Raw genomic sequence first — 17,113 nt, forward strand, 5'->3', positions numbered from 1 at the left:
ATTTTCCAAGGTGTGTGCACAGGTAGATATATAGATAGATAGATGGATATATAGATAGTAGGGGTGTAACGGTTCATGTATTCGTATTGAACCGAAACGGTACGGGCGTCACGGTTCGGTGCATCAATTTACACGGAGAATACACGGTATAAAAATACATAAAACTCGTGTGCGGATTAATTAATGTCATGCGCAATTACTGTTAAGTAGCGAGAGTTACGGGAGTTCTTTAGCGACACCTAACGCTAATCTGTAGCCTCGCCTTAGCTCTGAAGCTCTGATTGGCGCCTATGTTTTTTTTTGTCAGGTCGTCGGTCCGTCAGTCATTAGCAGCACTAAGGTTAGACCTACAAGAGTTAGAGGATCCGCTAGTCTCTTTAAGATCGCAAGTTTGAGAACTTCAGTTACAGTAACGTTAGTACAGGCGAAAGAGTGGTGGATAAGATGAAATTGTGTGTCGGCGTTGTTCAGCATTGGGTATGTGAGTGGAAAAAATGCTACACATATTCGAAGCCATCACCCAGATGATGTAGGCTACCAATCACTGAAACGAGGGGAAAGAAACTTCCCGTGCGCTTCAGCAGCCTTTGGATACACATACAAATAGGGCCAAAACCTATGGCTTAAATTAAATGATTTCGTAATGACAGAAAGCTATGTAAATCGCGTGGTAATTACCTTTATGTTGGGGTAACTTGTAACTTCTCACATGAGGAGCTGGTAGTGTAAGTGCAGACAGTAAAATAAAGTGACAACGCTAACCAGGCTAATAAACAAACCATGCTACGGTGAGTTAACGTCAAAGGGCAAAGTCACGTGACTTCTAGTTGTAGTCTGTTTATGAAATGAAAGGAGCAATTTCGTTTTTTAAAAAAAGGCAAAATAGTGTGATATTTTCACAGTTAGTAGGCTAGATTATTACTTTACACACAATGAAAAATATTGAGGCAAATTGTAGACCCTTCCATATACAACTAAACACAGATGTTGAAGGTCTTGCTTAAGTGGATTTTTAAAAATCATTTTCTATGTAATTTGCACTTTCAGAAATAAGAGATGCTGTAGGCCTATTTTCAGTTTTATAGCTGATTGTCTTATTTTGTTTACAAGTTACAGATTGAGTCTGGGCACTTATTGTACTGTTTAGCCTACATCTTACACACTTCAGGCTGTTGCAGATAGCTCAGGGAAGAGACTGTATGACACTAGGTGGTACAGCCTGAGACAGGTACAAAAAAAAATGCTTTCTGCATTTTTGTTTTGCTTTTCCCTCCATTGTACCGAACTCGTACCGAACCGTGATGTCCGAACCGAGGTATGAACCGAACCGTGACTTCTATGTACCGTTACACCCCTAATAGATAGGTACTTTATCATCCCGAGGGAAATTGTAATAATTTAAACAGTTTAGTTAGCTGGCTAGCTAGCTAGCAGCTGGCTGAGTTCGTGTAATTTCCTGAAGTGGAAAGAGATTTTGTTCAGGCCTTAAAGGAGAATTCCGGTGTGATATTGACCTAAAGTGTGTTGAAACATGATACCGAGTGTGAACGTATGTCTCATAGCCCATCTCGGCTTGTCCCCTGCACTCCAAAATCTGGTGCTAGTTAGCCGATGCTACCAACAGCTTGTTCAATGGTGGTGCTTCGGCATCGGGCTAGCCGTGCAAATAAATCACTGTTTTACACCATTTACGAGGCTCAATGTATCTCCACACTTCATTGGTATACTACCGAAGGCCCTGACATTTAAAACGAGACATTGAGAACTTTGAAAAAGCACTGGTAGTTTACTTACAAGACGATTTATACAGACAGTATCTTCACGAAGTTTAGCGTTTGCAGCCATCTTGAATTTAGTCACGATAAGTCGAGCGACGAGTAAGAATGAACAGTTATGATAAGGGATCAGATTCCAAAAAGAATTCAGTGGAAATGCATGGATTCCAGTTTCTTCCAGTAGCAGCAACTAGAATCCATGCATTTCCACTGAATTCTTTCTTCTTTATTCTCCAATCAGCTAACCAGTATGTCCGCCCCTTCCCAAAAGTTCTTCAATGAAAAGTTCCCAGATGGATATGTGGAGCAAATCCATCTGGCGGAATCAGGTTAGCGTACAGTCCTTGTGGGAACAATAATGTCCATACAGAAGTTCAGATAGTCAGTAGTGCAATGTGTGACCTCTTCTAAGTCCTCTCCATTCAGTAGCACACTCCAGTCAGTGGACTCAAAGCAGTCTCTCAAAGCCTCATCCGCTTCCGGTGTCCACTTCCTGAAGGTGCGCGTGGCAACTGGTAGCCTCTGAACTTTTGGCTTGTACATTGGCTGAAGATGAATGAGGTTATGGTCCGACTTCCCCAGTGGGGGAAGGGGGGTGGCACTGTAAGCATCCCTCACGTTTGCATACATGAGATCTAATGTCCTGTTTTTCCTAGTTGGGCAGTCGACAAACTGGTAAAAGTTTGTGAGGGTGGAATCCAGTGTAATGTGGTTGAAGTCACCAGAGATCGCAAAGAAGGCATCACTGTGCTGAGTTTGGAGCCTAGCGACTGTAGAGTGAATGACGTCACACGCTGTGTCCGGGAGGGCTTGAGGCGGAACGTAGACACAAACAACAATGGCGTGTGAGAACTCCCTCGGCATGTAGTACGGACGGAGACTAACTGCTAGTAACTCCACATCCTTACAGCATACAGTCTCCTTCACTGTTACATGTCCGGGATTGCACCATCTATTGTTAATGTACAGCATACAGTCTCCTTCACTGTTACATGTCCGGGATTGCACCATCTATTGTTAATGTACAGCACCAGTCCGCCTCCCTTCTTTTTGCCAGAAAGTTTATTGTCTCTGTCTAAACGAGCTACACTGAAGGCAGCTCAACGTTAGCTGGGGGGATATGGCTTGTTAGCCACGTCTCCGTAAAGCATAGCAAACTACAATCCCTGTACAGCTTCTGATTTCTTACCAGGGCAGCCAGTTCGTCAGTCTTGTTGGCCAGTGAGTGTTCACGTTTCCCATAACCATCGAAGGAACTGAGGGCTTGTGTCGCCACTTCTTCTCCCGACGCCTAGTCCTCACTTTAACTCCCGCTCAGCACCCCGAAAGCACCACAGCTCCTCCGGGATGTTTACGTGAACCCTACCAGCATTCCGTCGTATTGTAAGCTGCTGATTCCTTGTGTACACAAGTTTGTTGCTGCTGGAGCATTGTAATAGATCCATATCCATAGGATAGAATGAAAACACTCCTCAAAGTGCGTAATCCAAAAAAAGTTGCAAAGTAAAAAGTAAACAAAAGACGGTAAGAAAAACACAAAGACACGGAGCTACCTAGACAGGCTGCCTCTCTCGTCAGCGCCGGAACCTGCACACACACACACATTACATACACACACACACACAGAGCACATCCTTGCACACACAGCACATCTATACACACACACACACACACACACACACACAAACACACACACATACACATTATACACATCACACACAGAATGTCCTTACACACACACACACACACACACACACACACACACACACACACACACAGCACATCCTTACACATCACACACAGAACCCACTTCCCACTTGTATTGTCATTATTATGTTACTCAATCATATTTTAGACAAAAAATATCATATAAAAAATAATGTCTCTTTGAATCTTTCCTGTGATGGCCAGATCTTGTGTAGGATGAGCAAGGCTACATGACATGATGTTTTTGTTTACTTGTTGTTGTTTGTGTCCAGGTGAAGAACCACATCTGGGTGTTTGTGAACGCTCTGATCGAGAACCCCACCTTTGACTCTCAGACCAAGGAGAACATGACGCTTCAGACCAAAAGCTTCGGTTCCAAATGCCAGCTCTCCGAGAAGTTCATCCGCTCGGTACACATGCACACACACACACACACACACACACACACACACACACACACACACACACACACACACACACACACACACACACTCACTCACAAGTACAAAACACATACTCAAAAGCACAAACGCACACGCATACACACTCACACTCACACACCCACACTCTCACAAGCGCACACACAAACACACACACACACACAGTTTCCATTAGATGCTCTGTTCCTGACTGCTGTGTGTGTGTGTGTGTGTGTGTGTGTGTGTGTGTGTGTGTGTGTGTGTGTGTGTGTGTGTGCGCGCTGCAGGCTACTAACTGTGGCATTGTGGAGAGCATCCTGAACTGGGTGAAGTTTAAAGCCCAGACGCAGCTTAATAAGAAGTGTTCCTCCGTCAAGTACAGCAAGATCAAAGGCATCCCCAAGCTGGACGACGCCAACGATGCAGGTGAGAAAACAGAAACCCCACAGTCTCCAACGGAGAGTTTCTGTCTTTGATTATGATTGGCAGAATTCAATTCAATTCAATTTCAATTTATTGTGCTTATAGAGCGCCAAAACATTACACATATATCATGGCGCTTTACAGAATGTAGGCAATCAGAGAAAGAAGGAAAGAGGGAGAAAAGAAAAGGAAGAGAGAGGCCCATGGGTAACAGGGGTAACCGGGGTAACAGGGAAAAACTCCCTAGAATTGGAGATACATATAGAAAGAAACCTCGAGCGGATCCACGACTCAAGGGCCTGACCCATCTGCCTAGGGTCAGTACAGGACAGTAAGGTCTGTATAAATGACAAATGCATATGATAGTCAGGTGTGGAGAGGACATGGTGTTTATAGCACCTGAGGTGAAAGTGGTGGGATGGGGGTGGGATGATTTACGTATCCGGTATGATAATGCATTAATCATGATTTAGTGAGGGAAAGTGCAAATAGTCCGGCGTTGGAATTGTCCAGGGAAAGGGAGTTGTCATGGGGCTAGTGGTGGGTCAGCAGACGGGCCAAAAATCCGGGCAGAGTTGTCATAGGCAGGTGATGGGTCGCTAGGCTGTACGGGCCAGGAATCCAGATAGGGGGACAGTAATAGGGGCCAGCACTATGCTATAGCAGCATAACTTAGGCATGGTGACAGCACTATGCTATTATAATAGCAGCATAACTAAGGCATGGTGACAGCACTATGTTATAGCAGCATAACTAAGGCATGGTGAGGGGTAGTCGACACCAGCACAGGTATGCGCAGGGTGCCAGTCACACGAGGACTCAGCAGGGTGGTCCATTCCAAAAATCCCTGAGGTGGGTGAAGATCCACACCGCACCATACCTAACTATGGGAGATTCTTGGAATTACAAGAAGGCCAGTATTCTGTGAGCGTAGCGGTCCGGGTGGGTTATATGGGACTAGGAGATCTTTAATATATTCTGGTGCCTGGCCATTAATGGTCATAACAGGCAGCCAGTGTAGAGATGCCAGGATAGGGGAAATATGTTCATATTTTTTAGTTCTAGTGAGTGTGCGAGCAGCTGCATTTTGTATAAGCTGTAAGCTCTTTAGACAGGTGTTATTGCAGCCAGCTTATAGAGCATTGCAATAATCCATCCTTGAGGTAACAAAAGCATGGATTAATTTCTCAGCATCTGGTAAGGATAAAGACTTCCTTATCTTTGAAATGTTCCTTAAATGATAGAATGAAGTTTTGGTAATCTGTTTTATGTGATTACTTAGTGATAGGTCTTGGTCAATTGTAACTCCATTGCATTCAAAGCCATTCTAAAACACGCTGCAACCCCAATTCATGCTATATTACTGCATTCTATATGACTGCATGCTATAGACCCTTTCAAGAGAGTTCCATTATCAGCATCATAGTTGGCCCCACAAGACTTCCTTTTTAATATTCCGTATGTTATCTTAAAGGTCCAGTATGTAGGAAATAATGGAAAATAAACTGTAACCATTCCAAAAATGATCACCATATGTTGTCAGAGAGTAAGGAAACACGATGAATGGAAGTAATGGCTTATTTGACAACATTACTCTAACCCGTAATGGCTTATTTGACAACATTACTCTAACCCGTAATGGCTTATTTGACAACATTACTCTAACCCGTAATGGCTTATTTGACAACATTACTCTAACCCGTAAAACCCGTAAAACCCATGAAAAAAAAAGAGTTACGGGGCGGAATCTCTTGGAATTTTCATTTATGTTTTGAACGATTAATTCTAGAATAGCGTATTAATAATGGGCTAGCGCGTCCTCCTATTTGGGTTGCCAAATTAGCAAAGGCCAACTGTCAACAGCTGTCAGTTGTAGTCATGAAAGCCTACGAGAGGCAGGCAAATTTCCCAAATTAAAACAAGAAACAAATTAAGTGGACATCGGAGGAGCTTCCTGAGATGGTGACGTCTTCATCAAACGAAGAATATGTCTGACGCAGAGCTGGCCATATTTCTCCACAACAGGTAGCCTAGGCTAAACTTAATCTGCATCGCTAACTTCAGCTAAATATGTTAGGTTGGTTAGAGAGGTATTTTTTGTTTTCACTGTTTCCGTAATGTGTAGCTGGGTCATGGTTGGAGAAACGTTAAAGCAGCTGCAGGTCAACTAACGTTAGCTAAGTCTTCATTACATTTGGCAACCCAGAAGAGGCTCGCGTCTGGTAGTCTTGAGAACGTTCACCAGTGTTTTGATTTTGGCCTACAGAACGTTCGGTAACAATCCTACAAATCGCACCTTTAATGCAGAGGAAGTAGATCGGGAACCAAATAGAATGTTCAAGCATTGTTTTTGTTTTTATTGTTGAAAGGGTCTATATGACTGCATTCTATATTACTGCATTCTATATGACTGCATTCTATATTACTGCGTTCTATATGACTGCATTCTATATGACTGCATTCTATATGACTGCATTCTATATTACTGCATTCTATATGACTGCATTCTATATGACTGCGCCATGAATTGATATAAAGTTGTTATAAAATAACAACAGAGTTGCTGCGTCTTTGCAACCATTCCGCAAGCAGAATTGTTTTCTTTGCGGAAGCACAATTATTTATGAATACATGTTTATATGTTGCCGTGTCTTTATTTTATGAAATCTAGTAACTGTTTTAGTTTGTTTAAGTTGTTTTAGAACATCAATAGGGCCCTGGGTTCCAGGGATCTTAGTGCAGGCCCTTAGCGGTTCTAAAACCAGGGATCTTAGTGCAGGCCCTTAGCGGTTCCAGGGATCTTAGTGCAGGCCCTTAGCGGTTCCAGGGATCTTAGTGCAGGCCCTTAGCGGTTCTAAAATCCCTGTAACCTACAACCTTGCGAGTCTTGTTCCTTAAAGCAGTTCCACACACACTAGCTTCAGACGGGCAGAGCTACATCAGGGCCACATCAGGGCCACATCAGAGCTACATCAGGGCCACATCAGGGCCACATCAGGGCCACATTAGGGCCACATCAGGGCTACATCAGAGCCACATCAGAGCCACATCAGGGCTACATCAGAGCCAGGTCCAGGTCAGATCAGAGCCAGTTCAGGGTTAGGTGAGGGTCATAATTGTCAGATGCAGCCTTGATGAAACCATTCAGGGCCAGAGGTCCTTCAGACCGTCAGGGTGTACTGCAATTGAGTCCACTTTAACACTGATGTGTGTGTGTGTGTGTCGGCAGGGGGGAAGCACTCGTCGGAGTGTACTCTGATCCTAACTGAGGGAGACTCGGCGAAGACGCTGGCCGTGGCCGGCCTTGGGGTGATCGGACGCGACCGCTACGGTGTTTTCCCCCTCAGGGGCAAGATCCTCAATGTGCGCGAAGCCACACACAAGCAGGTGAGCTGGAGAGCGTCTGTGTCTGCTACAGTGTGTGTGTGTGTGTGTGTGTGTGTCATTACTGTAAAACAGCTTGATGCTCAGTCAATTTCTCCCTGAATAAAAAACGGTTGATGATGATGATGAAATTCCGCCCTCTGCTTGTAGATCATGGAGAACGCTGAGATCAACAACATCATTAAGATCGTGGGTCTGCAGTACAAGAAGAGCTACGAAGACCCCGAGTCACTGCGCTCGCTTCGCTACGGCAAGATCATGATTATGACAGATCAGGTACGGTGGTGTGTGTGTGTGTGTGAGTGTGTGTGTGTGTGTGAGATCCGGAATCACTGCGGTTGCTACGGCAAGATCATGATCATGACAGATCAGGTATGGTGGCCTGCAGGGACCAATCCTCTGGTGTGATTAGAGGAGAGAAAAGCGCATCCAAGACACACGGAGGTGAATTCAGAGCCAAATATGATCAAGACGGATCGGGACAGATCACTGAAATATTATTATTATTATTTTTATTATTATTATTTATCGGGACAGATCACATTTCTGCCAGTTTGTGTTATGTTCTCCGTTTGATGTTCTCTCTGTTCTATGCCAGTTTGTGCTATGTTCTCTGATGTTCTCTCTGTTCTATGCCAGTTTGTGCTATGTTCTCCGTTTGATGTTCTCTCTGTTCTATGCCAGTTTGTGCTATGTTCTCTGATGTTCTCTCTGTTCTATGCCAGTTTGTGCTATGTTCTCTGTTTGATGTGCTGTGCACACTATACCTCTTCTCAGGATCAAGATGGTTCTCACATCAAAGGTCTTCTCATCAACTTCTTCCACCACAACTGGCCTTCCCTGCTCAAACACACCTTCCTGGAGGAGTTCATCACGCCCATTGTCAAAGTAAGTATGTCACACACTTTGTTAATCTAAGATTATGTTATGCACGTTTAAGGACATTAGGCAAAACAATAATTATACACACTACACACAAAAGTGCGTTATGTTAAAAAAAACTCAGGAATATGTAAATTATATTGAAACAGCATGGTAATGAATCTAAGATTATGTTATGCTCAGGAATATGTAAATTGTAGATCTAGGTTTAAATTTAATTTGAGCTATGTTGCACCACTTAATTTTAAGCATGGATTAACTAATCCACGATTAAAACCTTTAAAACCTGTGATTAAAACCTTGACCGGTGGGTTGTACCAACAAGGATTACATTTTAACCTGAATTTAATCAAAGTTTATCCATTAAACCTAGTTTAAAGATAATCAGGTCACTGCCACGCTGCAAAAGGTGATATCTTACTAAGTGTTACAAAATCTAGTTAGTATTGTTTTTAGTATAAGGATACTTACTTTGAGCTTTTTTGTAAGATTATTAAAATAAGTCAAAATCTTACATTAAAACATAAAAAAACAAGTAAATTTATTTGCTAATAGATTAAGAAAATATATTTTAACAATTTGTCTGAATTTAAACCACCTCAGCAGCAGGGTTGAATCCCTAACTGATATTTAAATCACAGTTGAGCTGTGAAATAAATCCAGGTTTATGTGAACATTTAAACCAAGATTAAAAGGAAGAATTAATTGTAAACCTGATTACCTTTAAACTAGGTTTAAGGTTTGGTGCTACTGGATTAATAGATAACCCTTGATTTAATCCAGGTTAAAACATTATCCTTGTTGGTGCAACCCACCCAATATGTTGCACATGTTCCCTGCATATGTCACATGCTTAATCATAGAGTAAAACTGTTTATCATCTCATTTAAATAGTCTAGTTGTCAATAGAGTTGTGTGTGTGTGTGTGTGTGTGTGTGTGTGTGTATGGAATCTACAGTAACAGTCATACTCAACTGTGTGTGTGTGTGTGTGTGTTTTACAGGTGACCAAGAACAAGCAGGAAATGTCCTTTTACAGCATTCCAGAGTTTGATGAGTGGAAGAAACAGACGGAGAACTTCAAAACATGGCACATAAAGTATTACAAAGGTCGACATTTAAACCTAAACCTAACATGGCACATAAAGTATTACTAAGGTCGACATTTAAACCTAAACCTAACATGGCACATGAAGTATTACAAAGGTCGACATTTAACCCTAAACCTAACATGGCACATAAAGTATTACTAAGGTTGCACATTTAAACCTAAACATGTGTTACCTGTCTGCATTTGATATTTCTGAGCATCATCCTCTTCACTCTTGCTAAAGGTGCTGTGTGTGTGTGTTTCTCCTATCCTGATGCAGGTCTAGGAACCAGCACCGGTAAAGAGGCAAAGGAGTACTTTGCGGACATGGAGAGACATCGGATCATGTTCCGCTACGCGGGCACAGAGGATGATGCTGCCATCACACTGGTACGCACACACACATGTTGGTGGAGGAGAAACAGTGTTGGGTTGGGTTCTAATGCAGTGTTGGGTTGGGTTCTAATGCAGTGTTGGGTTGGGTTCTAATGCAGTGTTGCAGTGTTAGGTTGGGTTCTAATGCAGTGTTAGGTTGGGTTCTGATGCAGTGTTGGGTTGGGTTCTAATGCAGTGTTGGATTGCGTTCTGATACCACCCCAACCAAACCTTATAGATTATGTAAATTATATATAAATTATCAAGCTTAATCAGACAGAATTATTTTCCCCCGGAATTTATTTTCCCCATGCACATGAGCATAGGTTTCCTTTATGTAGCCTATGCTGATTGCTGTGTGCATGGGATTGACGTATGTGCAGGGTAGAAATTTGACTGTAATTGCATTAAATCAGGTTGTTTTAACTAATATTATTCTGCAAGAGTGGGTTTTGTCCACTACATTTAAGTTCCCTGTTATAGACTAACTTGCCATATTAAAAATTCCCATTAATTCCCGTTCATTTCCGTATATTCCCGTTAATTCCCATGGAAAGTTTCCAACTTTGAAAATTCCCGGAATTTTGCAACCCTAGTTCTAATGCAGTGTTGGGTTCTAATGCAGTGTTGGGTTGGGTTCTAATGCAGTGTTGGGTTCTAATGCAGTGTTGGATTGGGTTCTAATGCAGTGTTGGGTTGGGTACTAATGCGGTGTTGGATTGGGTTCTGATGCAGTGTTGGGTTGGGTACTAATGCGATGTTGGATTGGGTTCTGATGCGGTGTTGGGTTCTAATGCAGTGTTGGGTTGGGTTCTAATGTAGTTTGTATTTTAAGTGTGTTAGACACAGAGAGATGGAAAGTTGGTCACTGAGACAATGAAATGGGTGACTTTAGATTAGTGAACTCTCTCACTTTCTCTCTCTCCATCCCTCTCCCCCCCTCTCTCTCCATCCCTCCCTCTTCTCCCCCCCCTCTCTCCATCCATCCCCCCCTCTTCTCTCCCCCCCTCTCTCTCTCCATCCCTCCCCCCCTCTCCCCTCCCTCTTCTCCCCCCCTCTCTCTCTCTCCATCCCTCCCTCTTCCCCCCCCCTCTCTCTCCATCCCTCCCTCTCCCCCCCCTCTCTCTCTATCCCTCCCTCTTCCCCTCCTCTCTCTCTCTCCATCCTCCCCTCTTCTCCCCCCCTCTCTCCATCCATCCATCCTCCCCTCCCTCTTCCCCCCCAACTCTCTCTCCCCCCCATCTCTCTCTCCATCCCTCCCTCTCCCCCCCCCTCTCTCTCTCCATCCCTCCATCTCCCCCCTCTCTCTCTATCCCTCCCTCTTCCCCCCCTCTCTCCATCCATCCCCCCCTCTTCTCTCCCCCCCTCTCTCTCTCTCCATCCCTCCCTCTTCCCCCCCCCTCTCTCTCTCCATCCCTCCCTCTTCCCTCTCTCTCTCTCTCTCTCCTCTCTCTCTCTCTCCCCTCTCTCTCTCTCTCTCTCTCTCTCTCTCTCTCTCTCCCCTCTCTCTCTCTATCCCTCCCCCCCTCTCTCTCTCTCTATCCCTCCCTCTTCCCCTCCTCTCTCTCTCTCCATCCCTCCCTCTTCCCTCTCTCTCTCTCTCTCCCTCTCTCTCCTCTCTCTCTCTCTATCCCTCCCTCTTCCCCCTCTCCCTCTCTCTCTCTCCATCCCTCCCTCTTCCCCCCCTCTCTCTCTCCATCCCTCCCTCTTCCCTCTCTCTCTCTCTCTCTCTCTCTCTCTATCCCTCCCTCTTCCCTCTCTCTCTCTCTCTTTCTCCCTCTTCTCCCCCCCCCTCTCTCTCCATCCCTCCCTCTTCCCTCTCCCCTCTCTCTCTCTCCCTCTCTCTCTCTCTCTCTCTCTCTATCCCTCCCTCTTCTCCCCCCCCCTCTCTCTCTCTCTCTCTCTCTCTCTCTCTCTCTATCCCTCCCTCTCCTCTCTCTCTCTCTCTATCCCTCCCCCTCTCTCTCTCTATCCCTCCATCAGGCCTTCAGTAAGAAGAAGACGGATGACAGGAAGGAGTGGCTGACCAACTTCATGGAGGACAGACGGCAGAGAAGGATGCACGGCCTGCCCGAGGTGTGTGTGTGTGTGTGTGTGTGTGTGTGTGTGTGTGTGTGTGTGTAGTGTGTAGTGTGTGTGTGTGTGTGTGTGTGTGTGTGCCCGAGGTGTGTGTGTGTGGGTGTGTGTGTGTGCCCGAGGTGAGTGCGTGTGTGTGTGTGTGTGTGTGTGTGTGTGTGCCCGAGGTGTGTGTGTGTGTGTGTGTGTGTGTGTGTGTGTGTGCCCCCGAGGTGTGTGTGTGTGTGTGTGTGTGTGTGTGTGCCCGAGGTGTGTGTGTGTGTGTGTTTGTGTGTGTCTGTGTGAGTGTGTCTGTGTGAGTGTGTGCCCGAGGTGAGTGTGAGTGTGTTTGTGTGTGTGTGTGTGTGTGCCCGAGGTGAGTGTGTGTGTGTGTGCCCGAGGTGAGTGTGTGTGTGTGTGTGTCCGAGGTGAGTGTGTGTGTGTGTGTGCCCGAGGTGAGTGTGTGTGTGTGCCGGAGGTGAGTGTGTGTGTGTGCCCAAAGTGAGTGTGTGTTTGTGTGTGTGTGTCTGTGTGCACGCTACAGTAGCATCAGATTAAAAAAAAGCCCCAGAATCAAACTTGTAAAAAAACAAATCAAACTCCCTCAGTGACTGTACTGACGCAGAGTGCATTATGCTCCCGTAAGAGCGCTCTTTAGTAACCTCCTAGTGCCCACTAAATAGAACTCTTTAGTACCCTCCTAGAAATAGAACTCTTTAGTACCCTCCTAGTGCCCACTAAATAGTAACTAAACCAGGGGTCTCAAACTCAAATGAGCTGGGGGCCACTTCGGCCAACGTCATCTGATTGGAGGGCCACGTCAGTGTTAAAGAAAAATACAAAAAAGGACGGCTGTTTCCTAAAATGTTTTTTTTGTCAAATACTAGGCTACACAAAACTGCAAAGAGAAATTGCAAATCTTTTTATCTCTTTTTAGACACCTGTGCTAACAACCTTAGCTTATAAATAAAATAATGATAAAATAAATATTAATACAAATTATAAAAAACAAAAAGCATAAAAACAGGTATGTGTGTGTTTCACTCCAAATAAAAATATTTTCTTCTCATAACTTATTTAAACCTGCATGGCAAACTTTAAGCACCAGGGTTAAGGAAACAACACCATTGGATTTTGACAAAATTTCAAAAGGCATACTACTGTGAATCTTGGAGTATAAAAAAAAAGTTTATGAAGGGGGTAAATGTATCTAATTTGCCACTGAATGGCAAGCACCTCAAATTATGCACCTTTCGGTAAATACTGGATGTTGAACTTATTTGAGCAGGTTTACTTTCTTTTTTGGGATATTACCCACATAACAAATTAACAGGAAAACAGTAGGCCTAAGATGTAAACCAAAAATAGTAAACTATTACTAGCCTATAACCACAAGGGTCATTCTACGAAACCGGTGCCTTTTCACTTTGACATTTTTTTAAAAAATCATGTAGGACAAACCATATTTTAAGACATCCACATGATATAAGACATATATGACCTGCATAAAAAAATATTTTCCCACCTCAGGCATAAATCCCTATTAATATTTTCCTTTTTATTGTAGCCCAGGTGTCTTTTTTTTTTACCACCCCGTAACGGACAAGATGCGCTCCATTTTAGACATAATGCATACATTGAATTCAGAACATTTCATGTTTTCCTGTCATAAAAATGTCCTTAATTTGATATTAAAAGTTATAGGTTTCTTTTTTAATTGGAGATTTGCAGAATTTAGATTCTAATCTTCAAACTGTGAATTCCGCATGCCCATTGGTTGGTGTTTTGAACAATATTGGCTATTTTACTCCCTATTGTCAAATTAAAGCTACATGTGTAAATAGGCCCACTTCATCACACTATGATCAAACATTTATTTATGGGCTATTTCACTCACTCTCTAGTATTTTTTTAAAAAAACACACATGTTATGGGGTGGTAAGTCATGTTACAGGGTGGTAAATCCTGTTACGGGGTGGTTAATTTTGTTTGTTTCCATAATTTAACAATAATTTGATTAGTTCTGGACATATGTGTGGACTGTTAATGTCGTAATAAGTCAAGATCCAAAGTATATATAAACATATTTATTGATATGAAGTTCAAAATGCATGTTATGTCATGTAATACTGGGTACATTCAACATGGATAGATTTCAGAAGATTGAGTACATTCATTTTGATATATGATCATAAAATTGAGTACATTGAAAAAGATAAAGTACTCTCAGGAGGGGTGTCAAAAGCCTTCATTCTAGCCTTCGCCTACCCTGGAAATCCAGAGTTCTCGCAAGAGCACAATGGAATTGTCTCTGCGAGGCACTCTGGCAATGAGCAATGATGCACGTTACTTTTTCCCCTTGCATCCCGTAGAACCAATCAAATCGTATCTGACATAGGCGGGCCAGAGGCGAGCTAAACTGATGACGACAGCGTTGCAACGTTGGAAACATTGATCGTAGTGTTATCCAATTGCGTCGAAGTCCGTAATCATTCAGAGTAAACATTGGTCTGGTGTTATCCAATTGCGTGCAGTGAGATTTTCAAATGCATGCTTGGTGCCACCCCTCGAGTTGGGCCATTACATGATTGTTCGTGGCCAGACCCTTAATCTTTCTAGATTATCAGGGTCTGGATTTTCCAGGCTAGCCTTTGCCTGCTTTCCAGGGCTAGTCCACACGTACCAAACCAATCTTTTTTTCCTCCGTCTTCCCTGGAACCGTATCAAGAATATTTGCGTCCAAACGGATCCATCTCAACACGACTCAACACGTTACTTTATATCCCAGGCCTAGAGGTGGCATTGTTTCTGTTACAGAAATTGACCAAAGCTTGCGTGCTGTAGGCTATACAAACAGACATAATAGGCTACGACGAAAATGGCTAGTGCAAGGAAACCAGAATTGTTTGTGTGGACTGATAGTGAACTGTCAACTGTAGTCAACTGTAAAACTAATAAACTTCATTTTTACGGTTTGTGAAGGGTGCAGTCCCGTCCTTTATTTGGCTAACGCAGGTACAAATAATCTCCTTTACTTTCTTTGGTTGTAGGATAGTCCGCGATTCACATTAGTTTTGGCTATCACCGCAAGTGCATAGGCTACTAAACGCTAGGCCTACCCAAGTTCTAGGCTATTCCGTCGCCAGATTTATAATATTGCTATAATACCTTCGTTAGTAACATTTAAACTTACACCGCACTTCCCTAATAAATGGACGGGGCCTCATTTTGTTCCTTCCACTTTTTCCTTAACTGTCGTTGGTCCCTCTAACTCAGGTCTTTGATCAACAACTTCTTCCCTCTTTCGACATCTCGTCTCCTTGCCGCTCCATCTCTAGATACTGCTGCCTCCTCTCTGGATCGGCATTGCGGCGAGCACGGAACAGTCGCTGTCGTTCAGCATTGCTCATTGGAGCCATAATTGTCTGCAAATTATGAAAATTATCATAATTATTTACACTGACTAGGTGTGTGTGCCAAGTTGAGAGAGACAGAGAGAGAGAGAGAGAGAGTTCATGACTGGGTTGTCACTAGATACACAAAAAAGCTAAGTACTCTACATTTTGAAATGCATTCATTTGCTGTGATGACCACAGAAACCTCCTTTCTGCTTGTAGTTAGCCCTTCCCAACAAGTCCATCACAACTAGTTAAGCTGTTTAATAATTATTTCTCACCACAATAGTCTCCAGTAGGCTAACATTGGCATACAATATAGTCATAAAATATTAACAGTGACCAATGCATACTGATGAACCAGCATTCAACAGATTAGCTGGTTGCTATGGACTTATTGCTAAGGGCTCACTGCAGAAAGAACAGAGGTTTCCCCCAGTCATCACAGTATGTAAAACTATATATAAATATAATTTTTATGAATTGTGTAATCTAAATGGCAATGGCAACCACTCTGCATTCCCCTTATCACCCCCTCTACATTCCCCTTACCACCCCATAACGATACAAAGTGTTATGGGGTGGTATGTTACGGGGTGGTAAATTTCACCTCAGAATGACTGCAGCTAGCACTGTTATTGACTAGCTAAGATAGCAAATATATCATTCAGTTTAAAATTTCCTTCACTTTACATTACAGTTGAAAAAAAAATCCTAATTTAACAGTTTCCCTATCTATTATACGTTATGGGGTGGTAAGGTTTAAGCTTAACGGACCCTATCTAACTACCAAAAAGAGCAAATAAATCATATCAAATTGTGTGGGAACTTGCCTGCTTGAGACCTTGGCTCCTGCAAGGGTTTGAGTGATGTCATCTGCTGTCTGTGAGGTCACTTAAAGAAACAGTGTCTTTGTAATAGCCAGAACATGTAAGCGTTATGGGGTGGTATGTAAAACTACGGGACGGGCATAAATCATGATTTTTGTATAGGAAATCATACTTTTATTTAAAAAAAACATATAGTATAGTATCAAGAGCATATTTTTAATCATGACATTAATGAAAATTTGGTTAAAAAATGAAATGTTCTAATTAATATATTAGGTGCGAATTCCATATGTGACTTTCCGGACATGGGGAAATTGGCCATGTCCTTGGTAAAGATGACTAAAAAGTGTAGGATTTATATTTACAATGACATTGAAATATGCATTATGTAATTCATAACACTTAAATTAACAGGTTTGATCCTTTGAAATACATTTTGACACATTTTTACATTGTTGAGAGCTCATGAAATGGACCGGACGCAAAAGGCACCGGTTTCGTAGAATGACCCACAAACCATTATTATAGGCCTACAATAAAGTAGCCTGGTCAAATCGGTTCCTATCGTGGGTGACTTTGTTCTTCAGACACCTATTTTTACTACCCCTGCTGTCTGTACCACGTCCATTACGGACACTATCATCAGAATTACCACTGCCACCTCCAGCTATGTTGGGCAGAGGGTCGAAATAAGCATGGTAGGGCCTATGCTTAGTGGACACGTTCGTAGGCTATACACGCAAAGACGCACCTTACATTACGTTAACGTTGAAGAACAT

The 17,113-nt window shown here is 43.1% G+C and overlaps 1 protein-coding gene across 2 annotated transcripts in view; it reads left to right on the plus strand.

Annotated features, from left to right (window-relative positions):
- top2b (DNA topoisomerase II beta) overlaps positions 1 to 17,113 on the plus strand; it is a 70,119-nt gene that overhangs the window by 22,722 nt on the left and 30,284 nt on the right. For both annotated transcript variants that reach the window (XM_076301074.1, XM_076301075.1), the window contains exons 10-17: positions 3,755 to 3,892; positions 4,189 to 4,327; positions 7,554 to 7,711; positions 7,859 to 7,984; positions 8,486 to 8,596; positions 9,594 to 9,699; positions 9,960 to 10,069; positions 12,038 to 12,130. In XM_076301074.1, coding sequence (XP_076157189.1) covers positions 3,755 to 3,892; positions 4,189 to 4,327; positions 7,554 to 7,711; positions 7,859 to 7,984; positions 8,486 to 8,596; positions 9,594 to 9,699; positions 9,960 to 10,069; positions 12,038 to 12,130 — 981 coding nt within the window. The remainder of the gene's footprint in view (positions 1 to 3,754; positions 3,893 to 4,188; positions 4,328 to 7,553; positions 7,712 to 7,858; positions 7,985 to 8,485; positions 8,597 to 9,593; positions 9,700 to 9,959; positions 10,070 to 12,037; positions 12,131 to 17,113) is intronic.

The sequence above is a fragment of the Alosa pseudoharengus genome, unplaced genomic scaffold (genome assembly GCF_046254945.1).
Source record: "Alosa pseudoharengus isolate Yale_2024_CS ecotype anadromous, Long Island Sound unplaced genomic scaffold, YU_APseudo_1.1 YU_APseudo_1.1_scf_23, whole genome shotgun sequence".
In the NCBI taxonomy this organism is placed as follows: domain Eukaryota; kingdom Metazoa; phylum Chordata; class Actinopteri; order Clupeiformes; family Clupeidae; genus Alosa; species Alosa pseudoharengus.